The sequence below is a fragment of the Hypanus sabinus genome, chromosome 14 (assembly GCF_030144855.1).
Source record: "Hypanus sabinus isolate sHypSab1 chromosome 14, sHypSab1.hap1, whole genome shotgun sequence".
Classification (NCBI taxonomy): domain Eukaryota; kingdom Metazoa; phylum Chordata; class Chondrichthyes; order Myliobatiformes; family Dasyatidae; genus Hypanus; species Hypanus sabinus.
This window is the reverse complement of record NC_082719.1, coordinates 33873082-33892349: the sequence shown is the minus strand read 5'-3', so window position 1 is coordinate 33892349 and position 19268 is coordinate 33873082. Positions and strand designations below refer to the sequence as shown.

At 46.0% G+C, this 19268-nt stretch overlaps 1 protein-coding gene across 1 annotated transcript in view; it reads right to left on the bottom strand.

The window, feature by feature from the left end:
* Nucleotides 1–19268, bottom strand: part of LOC132404657 (phosphatidylinositol 4-kinase type 2-beta-like) — a 55594-nt gene that overhangs the window by 13734 nt on the left and 22592 nt on the right. The window contains exons 2-4 of the mRNA XM_059988977.1: nt 12882–13082; nt 11016–11147; nt 4317–4470 (exon numbers count right to left, since the gene is read on the bottom strand). Coding sequence (XP_059844960.1) covers nt 4317–4470; nt 11016–11147; nt 12882–13082 — 487 coding nt within the window. The remainder of the gene's footprint in view (nt 1–4316; nt 4471–11015; nt 11148–12881; nt 13083–19268) is intronic.

Below are 19268 nucleotides of genomic sequence, written 5' to 3'. Positions count from 1 at the left end.
ACAATTTATACATAAATTTATATCATCTTTGCAGCAGGTGCTTTTTTCACCAGCAATGTTAATGTGTTTTTTTTTGTTTCAGGTACTGTGGTGGTGGGATAGTTTTGCACAATAGAGGAGCAGATTTAGATCTGGAGCAGCTGAATCACTTTGCTTCAGATTGGAGAGCCATAAGCACAAAGAATCTATTAAGAAGCAGTGCATCATCCACCGGAAAACATCAAAAGAAGATGACCATTACTTAGTCCTCAAGACTATGAATCCTGGAAAACGTTACTTGAAGCAGCCAAAGTGAGAAACTATGCCCCTATTTTAGACATTGCTAAAGAACTTGGAGAAAAAGTCCCAAGAATCTACTATCACCAAAATGTCGAAGCCTCTATACCATGAAGACAGACTTAGAGACTCTGAAAATGAAAGCCAAAGAAAGCATTACTGATGAAGCTGGTGAGAATATCTGTGCATCAAAAAGGCCAAGGAGATCTTCATCAGAGCAAGAGTGTTTGATCAAATCTGCATTTTTTGTAATAAGGTGAAATATCTGAAGGGCTCCAAGTCACGTGAAAGCTTACACAAGCTGTAAAACTCAGAGCTGACCAAACACTATGGGAATGTGCAACCCAAAAGTAAGATGAAAAGATTCTAGCAGCAACAAGCAGAGACATAGTTGCTGCAGAGGTCCACTATCATGCTATAAGGATTATACCAGAATCAAGAAAAAGGAACCTGAGTACAAAGAGAACAATGATGAAACAGATGGTGCTGAACTGCAAAAGGATTGAAAGAGAAGCCTATAAAGAACTTTTCAAGTATATCAGAACTGATATCATACCCAACAAGATGATTGTACAAGTCACTTCTTTGGTCACGAAACTTGAATCTTTCATGCTATCTGGTGGAGTTACACTCCTGCAAGATTCTACAAGGAAGCACATTGGTAGGAAACTGGAATCTGAGCTGGACAATTCACTAGATATATTTCCAGATGACAAAGGAAAATTGTTAATGGTTCCTGAAAGTGTTTCATTAAGCGACGTTGTCTTGGAAAATCAGACTCTACAGAGGGAACTCAAAGTTTGGAGGGCCAAGGCAACCAATTTCGACAAGATCATAGATCAGACTTCATCACATATCAGGCCCTGGACACACCAGAAGAATTGCTGAGAAAGACAAAGCTACTTTAGCCACAAACTTGGTATGAAATTTGGTAGGCAAAATTAAAGGTAATCTCACAAGATTCTTCAGCTAAATTAACAGTAAAAAAAAAGCTATGTGAAGAGGTATCTAAGGGGATAGATATATAATTCTATTTGTAGCTTTGAATAATTTTTACAATTATTTGTCACTACGTTGAATTTGTGGTCCCTATTTTCTTCTACTGTGCATCATAAAACAAAATGCCTTATAGTTTTTATGTATTGACCAGAAAGAGAGAGGGAAGCACTGGAGATGTAGTCTGGGAGCCAAATGGGCAGTAACACAAAAAATTAGGAACCATTGGTCTAATATAGTCCACCAAGGTGATCATCCCCTTATTTCCAAGTTCTACCCAAATGGCCTCATTAGACTTCCTCAAAAATATCCCATCCAAGCACTGTTCTTATCAAAAAGGTAACAGTTTTCCACTATTACCTGTTCCTCAATCAAATCTAAAACCTCAATATCCCAGAACATTTGAGTTGCCAGGCCTGCTCTTCAACAAACTCCTGCCCCCTGCACTTCCTCTTCAGGCATACATTCATCTGGCCTAACTTCTACCATCCCCGGACTCACTAGCATGTGGTACCAATAGTAATCAGGAGATCACTGCTCGAGACCCACATTTTAATTTCTTACCCAACTCCCTATACTCATTTTGCAGGACCTCCTTCCTTGTTCTACTTTTGTTCTTTGCACCAATGTGTACAACAACCTCAGTCTGCACCCCCCCCCCCCAAAAGAATTTTCTGCAGCCACTCAGAGACATCCTCAACCTAGCACCTGGGAAGCAACAAACCATCCTGCAGTTTCTTCAACAGCCACAGAATCTCCGATCTTCCCCCTCACTATAGTGTCTATCATTATTGTTTGCCTGACTGCACCTTTTCCGTTCCAGTCAGAGACACAACTACTGTTGCCAGCCCCTGAAAGAACATCCCTCCCAACAGTATCCAGAGGCATAATTGTTAGTGAGGGAAATGGCATATGGGAACTCTGCACTGACTGCCTGTTCCCTTTCCTTCCCCTGGTATCACCATCCATCTGAAATCTGCATCTTCAATGTGACCATCTCAGTAACTCTCCAGAGCCTGACTGAGTGAATTCACAGACTAAGGGAAGTTAGGGAAGAAATTATGGGGTCCATTGCAAGTTTAGCCATTGGTGAAGTTCCAAAAGACTGGAAGTGGCTAATGTACAATTATTTCACAGCCACAAAGCCAAGCCATGGAACTACAGGCCTGCAAGACTGGCAAATTACTGGAGAGAATTCCAAGGAACAGGATCTATCAACATTTGGATAAGCAAGGTCTATTTAGGGATAGTCAGGGAGATTCTTGTTGGCTCAATAACAGGAAGAAGTGAGTGATGGTTAAACTTTGTTTCTCAGACTGAAAGACTGTAACAAGCATTGTACCACAGGGGGGGTCAGTACTGGGTCCTTTGTAGTTTGTTATTGATAAAAGTGATTTGAATTAGACTGGGCTCGGCATAGGTAGTAAGTTTGTGGACGTTAAGAAAGTAAGTGGTCTCATACACAGTGAAGGTTATCTAAAATTACAGCTAAGTAAATGGGCCAAAGACTGGCAAATGGCTTTCAATCCGGTTAAGTATGAAGTGTATTTTGGGGCTTGCTCTATTCAGTGAATGCTGGGCCTTGGGGTTGTTTTGTGGAACCTACAAGAACAAGTACATAAGTTTGCTGAAAGCAGCACCACAGGTAGACAGTACGATGAAGACAGCATTTGGCACATTGGCATTCAGTAAGAGCACTGAGTATAGAGTTGGGATATTATGTTGCAGTTGAGACTGCCCTTGGAATACCTCAAGTACTGTGCACAGTTTTGGTTGCTCTGTTAAAAGTAAGTCAACAATAAACTGGAAAAAGTACAGAGAAGATCTACAAGAATACGGCCAGGACTCAACAACCCAGGTTATAAGAGCTAGCACTTTATTCCTTGGGATATAGGAAATTGAAGGGTGACCTTATAGAGGTGTACAAATTCATGAGGAGGTATAGAATGTGCATTCACCCTATCATTTTCCCCAGAAAAGAGGGAACTAAAAAATTTAAGGTGAGAGGTGAAAGATTTAAAAAGGAATCTGATGGGCAACTTCTTCAAACAGAGGGTAGTATCTATATGAAAAAAGCTGCTGAAGAAAGTGGTTGAGGCAATTGGATTGGAAGGTTTAGAGGAATGTGGGCCAAACCCTGGCAAATAGGACTAGCTTAGTGGGCACCAAGATTGGCCTGGACAAGTTGGCTGAAGGACCTGTTTCCAAGCTATACAACTCCATAATTACATTTCCAACTATGATTGGACTGCAGCATAGCTGCATTCCCATGTACCTGCTGTTCTCATCCTTCATATTGAAAGAGGCAATAGGTTTGCGAGCTGCTGTCAGAATATTCTTGGAGAGTAACTGCTTACCACCTACATAACATAATACAACTGTGGTATACCACTAATAGAGGAAAGAGACTTTTAGCATGGTGAATAAATAGTATGCCAATCAAGCAAGCTGCTGTGAAGTGGGCATACTGCTTGAATGTCTTTAACTCAATAAATCTGAAGAACTGTAGACCAGTACTAGAGCAGTTAGTAGGAAGTTCATGGGCTCACATGCTATCCTTTAGGCAAAGGAGTTGCATCACTCATAGAAAACTGGAGTTCCACCAAGTGGTTGAATTTTCATATTGCGACAGATAGCCAAGCAAAGAAGTGTTAACTTGAAATGGACAACAAATGCCTGTAAAGAGTTTGTATGTCCTCCCTGTGACTACATGGATTTCCTCTGGGTGCTCTGATTTTCTCCCACAGTCCAAAGACATACTGGGTGGGTAGGTAAACTGGTCATTATAAATTGTCCCGTCATTAGACTAGGGTTAAATCTGGGCATCACTGGTTGCCATACGTCAAACAATAAATAAATTAATTCATTCACTCCAGTACTTTTAAACATGGTGCAGCAAAACATGGGAAAATAAAATAAGTAAAATGTAAAACTTAGTTCAACAAACCTTAAATTTTATAAATAAATTCCAAGGCTAATCTGTTTCTCTGAAGTACTTAAAAGAACAATCCTTGCATTCCAGCTTCAAATGATTTTATACTTACCAGTATTTCTGATGATGTAGTCTAGGATCACCAATCTCTCAAACTGGGACTGTAGCTGCTTGCGAGTGTTTTCTGGCAATGGATCAGTTTCAAATTTTCTGAGCCAGTAGTCAGCTTCTTTGTAATTTTCTACAAAAAGTTGAAAGGAGCCAACCTAAAGAAGTGGAATACTGTCAAAGATCTTCAAAATTGATTTCAATTTTGTTTTTATGTTTGCTAGAAAGCCATTTAACAATGTTATAAATGTTTTTGAACAAAAATCAAGAGATATCCAGTAATAAAGTCTCAGTGACTCAGTCCTAAACTAGTGAACCACACTGTACTTTAAAAATTTTAAACCATGGGAAACAAGCAGCTGTGGAAATCATATCTGAATACACTGGTATTCTGGTGAATGATCAGGTCATGATTTCAAGGTCTCCAACCACTACTTTAACATACTAAACCAAAACCTTAATATATTAATGAAAACACACTGGTGCAGCGGTGTGTTACACACAGAGCTGGAATAACGACACGCAGACGGTGACTTGCAGTTGCGTAAAAGCTTTATTCAAACTTAGCGGTCTCACTTTTAAGCCTTTCTGTTTCCACCCTCCCCGAGCGGGAATGCTTTAGTGGGCGCATATTCACAGTCCCTTCCTGCGCGCGGGCTTTAAGAAGGCCTGGCGCACATTTTGGGGCTGGCCTCTCTGCCGGTACGCGCCATTTTGTGAGCCGGTTCGAGCGCGCTGGAAAGTGGGTCACTGCATAACCATCCCCCCCCCCACCCCCCAAGAACCAGCGATACAGCACCCAATGTCCACAGTCTGAGTCGGCCTCTGTTTGGAAGGTCTGCCTCTGCGCCGCGGTGCCTGAGCTCCAACCGGCTGCGCCAAGTCCACATGGGCCAGTTTGAGTTGGTCCACTGTGAAAACCTCCTCTTTCCCCCCAATGTCCAGCACGAATGTGGACCCGTTATTCCTGATCACCTTAAACGGCCCCTCGTAGGGCCGCTGTAGCGGTGCCCGATGTCCGCCCCATCGTACAAAAACAAACTTACAGTGCTGCAGGTCTTTGGGTACGCAGGTCGGGCTCTGTCTATGCTGTGAAGTGGGTATGGGGGCCAGGTTACTGAGCCTCTCACGTAGTCTGTCCAGGACTGCTGCGGGTTCTTCCTCCTGCCCCCTTGGGGCTGGTATGAACTCTCCTGGGACGACCAGGGGTGCGCCATACACCAACTTGGCCGACAAGGTATGCAGATCCTCTTTGGGCGCCGTGTGGCTTCTGAGCAGGACCCAGGAAAGTTCGTCCGCCCAGTTAGGCCCTTTCAGGCAGGCCATGAGAGCAGACTTCAGGCGACGGTGGAAACGCTCCACTAGTCCGTTCGACTGTGGGTGGTAGGCAGTTGTGTGGTGTAGCTGTGTTCCCAAAATGCTGGCCATAGCTGACCATAGGCTGGAGGTGAACTGGGTGCCTCTGTCGGAGGTAATGTGGGCCGGTACACCAAAGCGAGATACCCAGGTTGCAATCAGTGCTTGGGCGCAGGATTCAGAGGTGATGTTGGTGAGTGGGACTGCCTCTGGCCATCTTGTGAACCGGTCTACGATAGTTAGGAGGTGCCACACTCCTCGCAACACTGGCAGGGACCCCACGATATCCACATGAATGTGGTTGAAACACTGGCAGGTGGGGTGGAACTGCTGCGGCAGGGCTTTGGTGTGCCAATGCACCTTGGCTGTTTGGCAGTGCATGCACGTTTTGGCACATTCACTGACCTGCTTGCAGAGTCTGTGCCAAACGAACCTGTTGGAGACCATCCAGATGGTTGTCCTAATGGAGGGGTGCACTAAGTTGTAAATGGAGTTGAAAACTCGCCGCCGCCAGGCTGCCGGGATGATGCGGCGAGGTGGGCCAGTAGCTACATCTCACAGTAGTGTCTTCTCACCTGGGCCGACGGAGAAGTCTTGGAGCTGTAAACCGGAGGCTGCAGTTCTGTAACTAGGGATCTCATCATCTGCCTGCTGTGCCTCTGCCAGTGCTGCATAGTCCACCCCCTGGGACAGGGCCTGGATGGTAGGTCTGGATAGTGCGTGTGCCACGACATTGTCCTTTCCCGAGACATGCCGGATGTCAGTCGAGTATTCGGAGATGTAGGACAGATGTCACTGCTGGCAGGATGACCAGGGATCGGACGCCTTTGTGAACGCAAAGGTAAGCGGTTTGTGGTCCGTGAACGCGGTGAAGGGCCTACCTTCTAAGAAGTACCTGAAATGCCGAATTGCCAGGTATAGTGCCAACAGCTCGAGGTCGAAAGCACTGTATTTGAGTTCGGGTGGTCGTAGGTGTTTGCTGAAGAACGCCAGGGGTTGCCAGCGACCCTCGATGAGTTGTTCCAGCACTCTACTGACTGCTGTGTTGGATGCGTCCACTGTGAGGGCGATAGGGATGTCAGTTCTGGGGTGCACCAGCATCACGGCACTTTCCAAGGCTTCTTTGGTTTTAACAAAAGCAGCTGCCGCCTCTTCATCCCAGGTAATGTCCTTGCCCTTACCCAACATCAGGGTGAACAGGGGCGCATGATTCGGGCTGCTGAGGGGAGGAAGCAGTGGTAGAAATTCACCATACCCACGAATCCCTGCAGGCCTTTGAGTGTGTTGGGTCGGGGGAAGTGGCGGACCACATCTACCTTGGCGGGCAGAGGGGTTGCCTCGTCTTTAGTAATCCTGTGGCCCAGGAAATCGATGGTGTCGACTCCGAACAGGCATTTGGCCGGGTTGATTGTTAGGCCGTATTAACTCAGTCAGGCGTAGAGTTGACGGAGGTGGGACAGATGCTCCTGACGACTACTGCTGGCTATGAGGATGTTGTCCAAATAGATGAATGCAAAGTCCAGGTCGCGTCCCACTGTGTCCATGAGCCGCTGGAACGTCTGTGCAGCACTGTTTGGGCCGAACGGCATTCGGAGGAATTCCAAAAGGCTGAACGGAGCGATGAGTGCTGTTTTGGGAATGTTGTCCAGATGCATCAGGATTTGATGGTATCCCTGGACGAGGTTTATCTTGGAACAGCTCCTTGAGCCACGCAGGTTTGCTGCAAAGTCCTGAATGCACAGAACAGGGTAGTGGTCTAGTGTTGTAGCCTCGTTCAGTCTGCGGTAGTCGCCACATGGCCTCCAGCCCCGTTGTTTTGGGCACTATGTGCAGGGGGAAGGCCCGTGGGCTGTCGGACCGCCGTATGATCCCCAATTCCTCCATCCTCTTGAACTCCTCCTTCACCAGTCGGAGCTTGTCCAGGGGAAGCCTTCGAGCATGGGTGTGGAGCGGTGATCCCTGGGTCAGGTGTGGTGCTGTACTCCGTGTCTGGGCATGGCTGCCGTGAACTGCGGTGCCAGAACTGATGGGAAGTCCTCCAGGACTCTGGTGAACTCGTTGTCGGACAGTGTGATGGAGTCCAGGTGTGGGGCCGGCAACTGGGCTTCACCCAGGGAGAACATTTGAAATGTCTTGGCGTGGACTAGTCTCTTCCCTTGCAGGTCGACCAACAGGCTGTGAGCTCGCAAAAAAATCCACTCCCAGGAGTGGTTGGGCCACGGCAGCCAGTGTGAAGTCCCACATGAAGTGGCTGGAGCCAAACTGTAGCCGCACTGTACGGGTGCCGTAGGTCCGTAGTGTGCTGCCATTTGCAACCCTCGGGGGGGGGGGGGGGGGCCCGGTTCACTGTTGCGGGTGTCATAACTCGGAGGTAAGACGCTGATCTCAGCTCTAGTGTCGACCAAAAAGCGGCATCCCAACCGTTTGTCCCAGACATACAGGAGGCTATCCTGATGGCCAGCCGCCGTAGCCATCAGCGGCAGCTGGCCCTGGCGTTTCCCGGGAAGTTGCAGGGCGGGCTACAGAGGCGGGCTTCTGTGCCCCACCGCTGGTGATAGAAGCACCATTGTTCATTGGCCTTCACACTCCTGCCTCTGGGTTTTGTGGGCTCTGCTGCCGGGCCTGGTCTGGTCTGCTGTTGGGCGCGTGGCTTGGTAATCTGTGCGACAGACGCCCCACTCTCCTTCTTGGCTTTCCACAGCACATCTGTCCGGGCTGCCACCTTCCGGGGGTCGCTGAAATCTGCGTCGGACAGCAGCAGACATATGTCCTCGGGCAGCTGCTCCAGGAACGCCTGCTCAAACATGAGGCAGGGCCTGCATCTCGTTCATTAATGCCGACGGCAGCCTGTCTCCCAAATCATCCAGGTGCAGTAAGCGGGCAGGTCGCTCACACTGTGAGAGTCTGAAAGTCCTTATGAGCAGGGCTTTGATTGCTGTGCATCTGCCGTCCTCCGGGGGCAACTGTATGAACTTCTCAACCTGGGTGGCTGTCTCCTGGTTGAGGGAGCTCACCACGTAGTAGTAACGTGTGGAATCCGAGGTTATCTGCCGAATGTGGAATTGGGCTTCTGCTTGTTGGAACCATAGGTGAGGTCGCAGCATCCAGAAGCTTGGCAGTTTTAACGAAACTGCATGAACAGATGTGGCGTCATTCATCTTCGGTCCAAATATCCTTTGGGCCGTCGGGGTCACCAATTGTAACGGTGTGCTACACACAGTGCTGGAATAATGACACGCAGACGGTGAGTTGCAGTTGCGTAAAAGATTTATTCAAACTTCATGGCCTCGCTTTTAAGCCTTTCCGTTTCCTCCGTCTCCAAGTGGGAATGCTGTTGTGGGCGCATATTCACAGTACCTTCCCGCGCGCGGGCTTTTCCCCTTGCTGGTGAAGAAGGCCTGGCGCACTTTTTGGGGCCGACCTCTCTGCCAGCGAGCGCCATTTTGTGAGCTGGTTCAAGTGCGCTGGAAAGTGGGTCATCACACGGGCTCAGTTTGGTTTTTACACCTGTTAAGTACAAGTACACCCCGTAACTGGGTGTCTGACCAGCAGAGAAAGAAGAATCCACTGGAGTCTGGTAGTACCAAACTAAAGGTGTTTATTAGCAAACTACACAATACAATATCAAAAATGCAAATATACATATAAAACAAGTTAGCAGTAGTAAACCTAAAAGTGTAGGAACAATAATAATCAATAATAAACAAGCTCTATCAATGTCTAGGGTTAAATGAGTTGTCATAGGAAAGTATAGAGTACAGTTCATAAATGCTGAGGTGGTTATGGTTGTGTTGAAATCGTTGGGGGGAGAGAGAGAGAGAGAGAGCGAGCGAGATGTAACAGCAACAGCTGCGGTAGGCAGACCTTTTGTGGCCTTCTTAATCTGTCGTGTCGTTGTGGCCATTCAGTTATGACCCCTCTGGTCTTCAGCTAGACCGTTCTGTGGTGGATTTGTCACTCTGGCATGAGTGAACACACACAAGTCCCCACCGGCCCTGCTGTAACACTGTGAGCTTTAATGACCGATCTCCTGGTTTGGTCTCCCAAAGCCCCCACCTTTCTGTGGGTTCCCAACACTCAATCAGTCCACTGGTGTGTCTGAAGGGTGTCTCTCCAGACCTGTCTTTTATCCCTACTTACGGGGTCTCAGCTATCCATCAACTCTGAATGATCGTGTCCATCAAATCAGGCCACTCCTGCTATCTCCTGAGGAATGTTAACGAGCAAAGTAAAGTCCTTGTAGTGGAAGATAAATAATCCAGGAAGAGTCTAAATACAGTAAATCAACAGTCTCTCTCCCCCTCTTATCTGTAGCAGATGTTCTTGCCTGGGCTTTATCTCTCTCTCTCATGAGCAGCATAGCAACAGTAATAGTTCGTGGTTCTTGGAGGGGGGGGGGGGGAGTGGTTAACTCTGCACCCCATTTCCATCAGGTCTGTTCATCACTCATAACACAATGTGCTGGGGAACTTCCTTTGGGGCTACATTGTGTGGCAGAGCTTTTAAGATATGTTCCAGTGAACACCCTGCTCATTTAAATGAGTCAGTGAGTCCTAACAAAAAGGTAACAGCAACAATAACTATTCAATCTTTAGCTATATTGCCAACATGTGAGAAGATCACGTTCTGGTTTGCAAAAGGTTTAGTAAACATGACGCATTGTCTGGGCTTTGGCAAATGAAGTTTCAGACTCTGAACTTCAACAAAGGGAAGATATAGACTTCTGATGGTTACCCCTCACCAGAAGTCTATCATAAAACCATCCACATTATCTCAGAGAATATACTTGGTGTTGTGCTAAAGTCATTGCTGGAGTATCGCAAATAAAGATGTTTTAATTGTATCATGAACAAACAAGGCAGTGTCCATCATTAAGGACCTCCACAACCTAAGTCACATCCTTATCTCATTGTTACCATCAGGAAGGATGTACTGAAGCCTGAAGGCACATTTTCAGCAAATCAGGAACAGCTTCTTCCTCTCTACCATCTGATTTCCAAGTGGACATTGAACCCAAGAACACTACTTCACTACTTTTTTAAAAATTCTGTTTGTGCACTACTTATTTCAATTGAACTATTTAATATACATATATACAATGTAATTCTGATTTTTTTTCTATATTTATCATGTATTGCATTGTACTACTGCAACAGTTAACAAATTTCATGACATATGCTGATGATATTGAACCCGTTTCTGAGAACCATACTAAATTTGTTATGATTACATCAACTACATACAATTTTAAAATTATTTACAAAGTAATTTAATGCATTTGTATACTCAAGCAAACTGTATAAAATAACAAAGTTCAAACTAATCAACATGAAATTTAAATTAATACCTTTGGAGGAAGCCCAATCCTATGAAACCTGCGACCAACTTTTGGCACTTTTTCTAAAGCATATTTCTTTCCTCTGGATTTTGCTCGATCTATTGCACTATAGTTGAATGTTTCACTTGCAAGCCAAACTACCTACATTTAAAAAATTTTTTTTAAAGTGATTAGCTTTGTTCTGAAAACAATGCAGCAGATTAAAAAAAATTCCAAATTCACATCAAGGAAGAACAAAAGGATTCTAATTACAGCAGATCACATTCATCTCTGTGGAACTCAGAAGTATTTGAAAACACATACAGCACTGAAAACATCGACACCAAATGTTAAACTTATAGCTTCACGTGGGAGCCATCTACTGGTACCCAGCCAACTTTGCACTTGTAACTGTGGAGCTCCATTAAAATGGGGATGGAATGAAGAAGGTTAAGACTGAGGGCTGACGAATCAAAAGACCAGTTTAAAGATACGAGCTCTCAAACGTAAATGAGATTGCTAAGAGAATGAGAAGCACTGAGAAAATGACTACTTCCTAATTATAGATTGGGAAGGAAGGAAAATACAGGCTCCAGAGCAAATCAGAGGGAGATGTGGGTCTAACTTTGGCTCCATGGGAGGTGGGATCAGGAACTACAAGTGGGAAAAAGTTGTAAATAATATCAGAGAAATTTGTAAACTATGAACTCAATGTATTGTAATTCAGAAAGGATGAGAGAGACGAGTAGCTGTAACCTCAACTATGATTTGCAACACTGAAGGAATGAAAATGTAAAGTATGAGGTAATGTTTACAAGCAACAACCATTCAGATACACAGTAAATCTTCATTTGAAGGGAAAAGGAGGGCATCCAAACATAGAAATCAGTGGAGATCTGCAAACGTATGCACTAAAACTGACAGACAAAATTAGTCAAATAAAAGATTGATAATATAGAACGAACCAAGATAATGTTCAGAAAAAGTCTTAAAAAAGTAATAGAGGAAGGAAAAAAATAGCTTAAACATTAATGTGAAAGATGTTTAACCCAAAACTCATGTCAGCAAAGAGTGAATGAAATTAAGAGATAGTTATAAAGGAAAGGACAAATAAGGAATATTTTCCTGTGGAGGGAACAAATTTGGATTCAGAACAGTTTTTAACTACAAACCTATTTGCAGATGACACAAAACATGAAAATACAGTAAATAATCTGGATGTTATTTTTGTTCAAGAAATAGACAAATAAAATAAGAACACATGACAGATTAATGCCAAACACTGTTAAGATAAATAGAAAGAATAAGTGTGACAATATAGCCTAAAAAGTGCAATTTTAAAAGATACAGGAACAGAGACATAAAATCAGAGACAAACTGTTCATGAAATACTGTTAAAGCTGAATCGGAAAGAAGTGTTTTGACCTGGACATTACAATTTATAAAAGATGGAGAATAAATGGGAACAAAATTTGTTTCTGCAAGAATGGTCAGCATGAAATGTAAAGGTAACACTAGTGCACATTGCTCTTCACGAAAGTCACATCAGTTAAGAAGCTGAGGGTGCTTCACTTGTTCAGGAGCTTTACAAACTAATTTCCTCTGGGATCAATAAAGTATCTAACTAAGAATAATACAAATAAAATCCTTTAGAGGGCAGCATATTAAAACAGAATCTCATCAGATAAAACAACTTAAAAGTTTCTAGTACTTTCTTTGAAATGAAACAGAAGGTATAACAAATGACACAAATAGCAAAAAGAGGACTTGCAAAAGGTTGTAAAATTACATACAATTCTGCTAATCTAGAAAGCCAAATGCATTGGTAAAGAGCTCTTGCACAGAATGGTGCAACATTTAAATCCACATTTCAATAATTTCCATGATAAAAATTACCTTTGTTTTTGGTACAACTCCCAGCCCCAATTTTTCATCTACAAGGTAAGCACCAGCTTCTGACAAGTAACCTTGATTTGGTATGAGACAACCACGACCAAAACAACACGGACAGCAGATCTTGTGGAAAAATTTGGTCCATTTGGGATTTAATTGCCCATAAGGTTCTTCTGTTTTTGGTTTGAAGACTCCAATAGTTTTCTGGAATAAAGTGAGTACATATAAGCATTTATGTCAAGCATAATTACAACAAGCAACTGTAATTTGTGTACTTAAAACATTTAAATGCATTTACAAAATTAAATGGATTAAGAATTCCACAATTTACTTGACAAAATATTTTCTTTTACAATATAGCATTTTACATAGAAAAATTCTAAGCAAAGTAGAACAGCTGCAAACATGGCTAAAAATAGTTTTCTACATACATGTTTCAATTTAACACAAATAAGAGAAAACCAGAGGCAAATTGTTTAATTGCAATAAGTTTACTCGTGTGACAAAAATCAAAATCAATTTTAATAGACTTTCTGCTTAGAGGGAAAATGAAGTGGATGACAATGGATTTCATCTAGCTATATAAGCTATTTAAGACAAGCAGGGATGGATGAACCAGTAAACTTGTATATTGGTTGCCTCAGCAGCACAGTGGATAACGTGATGCTACTACAGTTCGGGATGTCTGGAGTTCGAAGTTCAATTCCAGCTCCATTTTGTCCTCCCCATGTTGGGTATAGGTTTTCTCCAAATCCTCTGATTTCCCCGACAGTCCAAAGACATACTGGGTAGGTTAATTGGGTTTGTCAGAGGTTGCTGGGGGGGGGGGGGGGGGGGGGAGCTCGATGGGTCGGGAGGACCTACTCCACATTGCATCGCTAAATAGATGTTATTTATTAAAAGGCGTGATATGTTTGCGATTAGAAGTGTGTGTGCCTGGGTAACACATTTCAGGATATTGACACCATAATCGAACAGTTTATTACATGTTCAGACATGGAACAAGTGTTACAAGGTGAAAATACTACACCCGCTCATTTGAGATGGCAGAAGTTGTGAAGATGTAGAGGCTAATTGGGTGGCAGGCAAGGACAAGAGGAACTATTATTGTTAGGGTAGGTTGAGCACAGATGTTTGAAAAATGGAGATGGGGGTGAGGGCAGCATCAGTAGGTGTGAAAGGAAAACACCATTCTTTGGAGGAGGAGGACGACATCTCTAATGTCCTGGAAAGGAAAGCCTCAACCTGGGAACAGATGCGGCAGGGTCAAAGGAACTGAGAAAAGGGAATACTATGGCGACCCACTTCCCAGCGCACTCGAACCAGCTCACAAATCGGCGCACGCCGGCATTGAGGCAGGTCCCAAAAAGGGCACCAACTCTGCTTCACCAGCAAGGAGAAAAGCCCGTGCACGGGACAGGACTGTGAATACGCACACCCTACAGCATTCCTGCCCGGGGAGGGCAGGATCAGGAAGGCTTTAAAGCAAGACCACAAAGTTCGAATAAATCTCTTTTGCAACTGCAGCTCATCGACTACGCGTCGTTATTTCAGCGCTGCGTGTAGCACACCGCTACAATTGGTGACCCCGATGACCCAAACGATATTTGGGCCGAAGATGAACAACGCCGCATCTCTTCATGCAGTTTCGTTAAAACTGCCAAGCTTCTGGACGCTGCGACCTCACCTATGGTTCCAGCAAGCAGAAGCCCAATTCCACATTTGGCAGATAACCTCGGAGGACACACGACACCACTACGTGGTGAGCTCCCTCGACCAGGAAACAGCGGCCCAGGTTGAGGAGTTCATACAGTCTCCCCCAGTGGACAGCAAATACACGAAATTCAAAGCCCTGCTCATAAGGACTTTCGGACTCGCACAAGCTCGCGAGCAAGCTGCCCGCTTACTGCACCTGGATGGTTTGGGTGACAGACCGCCATCAGCTTTGATGAATGAGATGCTGTCCCTGGCCGGAGGACACAAGCCCTGCCTCATGTTTGAGCAGGCATTCCTGGAGCAGCTGCCCAAGGACATACGCCTGCTGCTGTCCGACGCGGATCTCAGCGACCCCCGGAAGGTGGTCGACAACGGAGCCGAGATCAGCGTCTTACCTCCGACGAGTTATGACACCCGCAACAGGGCACAGGGTCCCACCCTGAGGGCCGTGAATGGCAGCACAATAAGGACCTATGGCACCCGTACGGTGCGGCTACAGTTCGGTTCCAGCCAGTTCACGTGGGACTTCACACTGGCCGCCGTAGCCCAACCGCTCCTGGGCACAGATTTTTTGCGGGCTCACAGCCTACTGGTCGACCTGCCAAGGAAGAGACTGGCCCACGCCGAGACCTTTCAAACGTTCTCCTTGGGTTAAGCTCAGCTGCCAGCCCCACACCTAGATTCCATCACCGCTTCCACCCTGTCCGACAACGGCTTCACCAGAACCCCAGCGGATTTCCCCATCGGTTCTGGCACCGCAGTTCACGGCAGCCATGCCCAGACACGGCGTACGGCACCACACCCTGACACAGGGACCACCCCTCCACGCCCGTGCTCGAAGGCTTCCCCTGGACAAGTTCCGACTGGCGAAGGAGAAGTTCAAGAGGATGGAGGAATTGGGGATCATACCCCCTGCTCATGGTGCCCAAAACATCAGGGGGCTGGAGACCATGCGGCAACTACCACAGGCTGAACGAGGCTACAACACCAGATCGCTACCCTGTGCCGCACATACAGGATTTTGCAGCAAACCTGCACGGCGCACGGATCTTCTCCGAGGTGGACCTCGTCTGGGGATACCATCAAATCCCAATGCAGCCGGACGATGTCCCCAAAATGACACTCATCACCCCTTTCGGCCTTTTCGAGTTCCTCCGCATGCCGTTCGGCCTAAAGAATGCCGCACAGACATTTCAGCAGTTAATGGATGCAGTGGGACGCAACCTGGACTTCGCTTTCATCGATTTGGATGACATCCTCATAGACAGCAGCAGTCGTCAGGAGCATCTGTCCCACCTCCATCAACTCTATGCCCGACTGACAATACGGCCTGACAATCAACCCGGCCAAATGCCAGTTCGGGCTCGACACCATCGACTTCCTGGGCCACAGGATTACTAAAGACGGGGCAACCCCTCTGCCCGCTAAGGTAGATGCAGTCCGCCATTTCCCCCGACCCAACACAATCAAAGGCCTTCAGGAATTCGTGGGTATGGTAAATTTCTACCACCGCTTCCTCCCTTCAGCTGCCTGAATCGTGCCCTGATGTCAGGTAAGGGCAAGGATATTACCTGGGACGAGGAGTCCGCCGCCACTTTCATTAAAACGAAAGAAGCCTTGGCAAACGCCGCGAAGCTAGTGCACCTCAGAATGGACGTCCCTACTGCCCTCACAGCGGACACATCTAACACGGCAGTCGGTGGGGTGCTGGAACAACTCATCGAGAGTCGCTAGCAACCCCTGGCGTTTTTCAGCAAACACCTGCGACCACCCGAGCTCAAATACAGTGCTTTTGACCGGGAACTGCTGGCGCTATACCTGGCAATCCGGCATTTCAGGTACTTCTTGGAAGGTAGGCCCTTCACCACGTTCACGGACCACAAACCGCTTACCTTTGCGTTCACGGCGGTGTCCGACCCCTGGTCGTCCCGCCAGCAACGACATCTGTCCTACATCTCTGAATACACGACGGATGCCTGGCATATCTCGGGAAAGGACAATGTTGTGGCGGACGCTCTCTCTCGCCCTACCACTCAAGCCCTGTCCCAAGGGGTAGACTATGAAGCATTGGCGGAGGCGCAGCAGGCAGATGAGGAGATCCCAAGTTACAGAACCACAGTCTCCAGTTCGCAGCTCCAGGACCTCCCCATAGGCCCAGGTGAGAGGACCCTACTGTGAAGTCACCATCCGCCAACCCCAACCCGTTGTTCCGGCAGCCTGGCGGCGGTGCACTTTCAACTCCATTCATAACTTAGCGCACCCCTCCATCAGGACAACCATCTGGATGGTCTCCAACAGGTTCATTTGGCACAGACTCCGCAAGCAGGTCAGTGAATGGGCCAAAACGTGCATGCACTGCCAAACTGCTCTGCTGCAGCAGTTCCACCCCACCCACTGGCGTTTCAACCACATTCATGTGGATATCGTGGACCGGTTCACAAGATGGCCAGAGACGGTCCCGCTCACCGACACCACCTCCGAATCTTGCGCCCGGGCACTGATCACCACCTGGGTATCTTGCTTTGGTGTACCGGCCCAGATTACCTCTGACAGAGGTGCCCAGTTCACCTCCAGCTTGTGGTCAGCTATGGCCAGCCTTTTGGGGACACAGCTGCACCACACAACTGCCTACCACCCACAGTCGAACGGCCTGGTGGAGTGTTTCCATCGTCACCTAAAGTCGGCTCTCATGGTCCACCTGAGAGGACCTAACTGGGTGGACGAGCTTCCCTGGGTCCTGCTGGGAATCTGCACAGCGCCCAAAGAAGATCTGCACGCCTCGTCGGCCGAGTTGGTGTACGGTGCATCCCTGGTCGTCCCAGGGGAGTTCATACCAGCCCCCAGGGGGCAAGAGGAAGAACCCGCAGCAGTCCTGGGCAGACTACGCGTGAGGCTCGGTAACCTGGCCCCCATACCCACTTCGCAGCATTGGCAGAACCCGACCTGCGTACCCAAAGACCTGCTAAACTGTAAGTTCATTTTTGTTCGACGGGGCGAACATCGGGCACCGCTACAGCGACCCTACGAGGGGCCATTTACGGTGATAAGAAACAATGGGTCCACATTCGTGCTGGACACTGGGGGTGGGGGGGGGAGAGAGGAGGTTTTCACGGTGGACCAACTCAAACTGGCCCATGTGGGCGTGGCGCAGCCCATCGAGATTCTGGCACCACGGCGCAGAGGCAGACCTCCCAAACAGAGTCCGGCCCATAATAAATAAATGCTTATTTATTAAAAACAGGGCAAAACATCAAAAGACAAATCAAAACAAAGTTATCATGCAAAATGTACACAGCATTACCTGAGAAAATATTTATCTGAAGAATAATTGCTTTATCAGAGGCAACTTTTAAGCAGACTGTCAAAACAAGGTAAGTAGAGAAACATAGCAGTATAGAAATGGATTTCTTGAGTTAGATCAGATGTTGGAAGCACAAAAACTGCTGCTACACAGAACCAAAGTCTCAGAGTCAATCCTGACCTTGGATGCTGTCTGTAAGAAGTTTGTATATTTTCACTGCCACCACATGGATTTCTTCTGGGTCTTCCAGTTCACTTCCATGGCCCAAAGTCACCTAGCTAACTGTTCACTGCTAACTTCACTAAGTAGTGAGTGACAGTGGCTGGGGGAGTTGATAAAATGTGGAGAGGACATAAAAGGATTAACACAGGATTACTGTAAATGAGTGATTGATGGTGGGCTGATGTGCCTATTTCCACGTTGTATTTATGAGCTTTCAATAACGAAAGACTAAATTCACCAACAGATAAGGTGCCAGATTTAGATGTATATCAACATAGGTCTAAAAGACTGATATAGAAAATCAGAAATAGTGAAGCATGGCCACAGTGTAGTTTGAAAATAAATGTAATTCCTTCAAAAAAAAATCAAGGTATTGTTTAATCCAAAGGTAACATAAATCAGCTAGCGTGACAGCTGAACAAGATTGGATGAGATTAAGACACAATTAAGTTCTAAATAATTTCATGGAGTACAAAATGCAAAAGGGCATCTAAATTTTGAATCTATCTCAAATAGTTTTAAGACTAACTATATATATATATATAGATATACATACATACACACACACACACACACTAGTAGTACCTTTTACACTCTTACAAGATGTCCTCAATAACCATTTTTATTGGATTTATATGACTGCATTCCATGATACACGTCCTCCTTTGCACTATTACTGCAACTTATTAATATTTGTCTTGCACTGTACTGCTGCCACATAACAAATTTCACATATCAGTGTTAATAAACATAATTTTGATTCACTTAGTATCCCCTCCCAACACCAATATTCTTTAACATGTTTTATTTATTTAGAGATACAGCACAGCAACAGACCCATCTGGCCCATCAGCCTGTGTTACCTAATTACACCCATGTGACCAATTAACCTATTAACCCTTACATCTTTGGAATATAAAAGGAAAACAGAGCACCCAGTTAACAATTAGCCTGTTGGGACGTAGTTTTAAGGTGCTTGGAGGTAGATACAGGGGTAAGTTTTTCCATGCAGAGTGGTTGGTGCGTGGAATGCATTGCCAGCGGTGGTAGAGACAGATACAATAGTGTCTTTTAAGAGATTTTTAGATATATACATGGAGCTTAGAAAAACAGAAGGCTATGCGCTAGGGAAATTCTAGGCAGTCTCTACA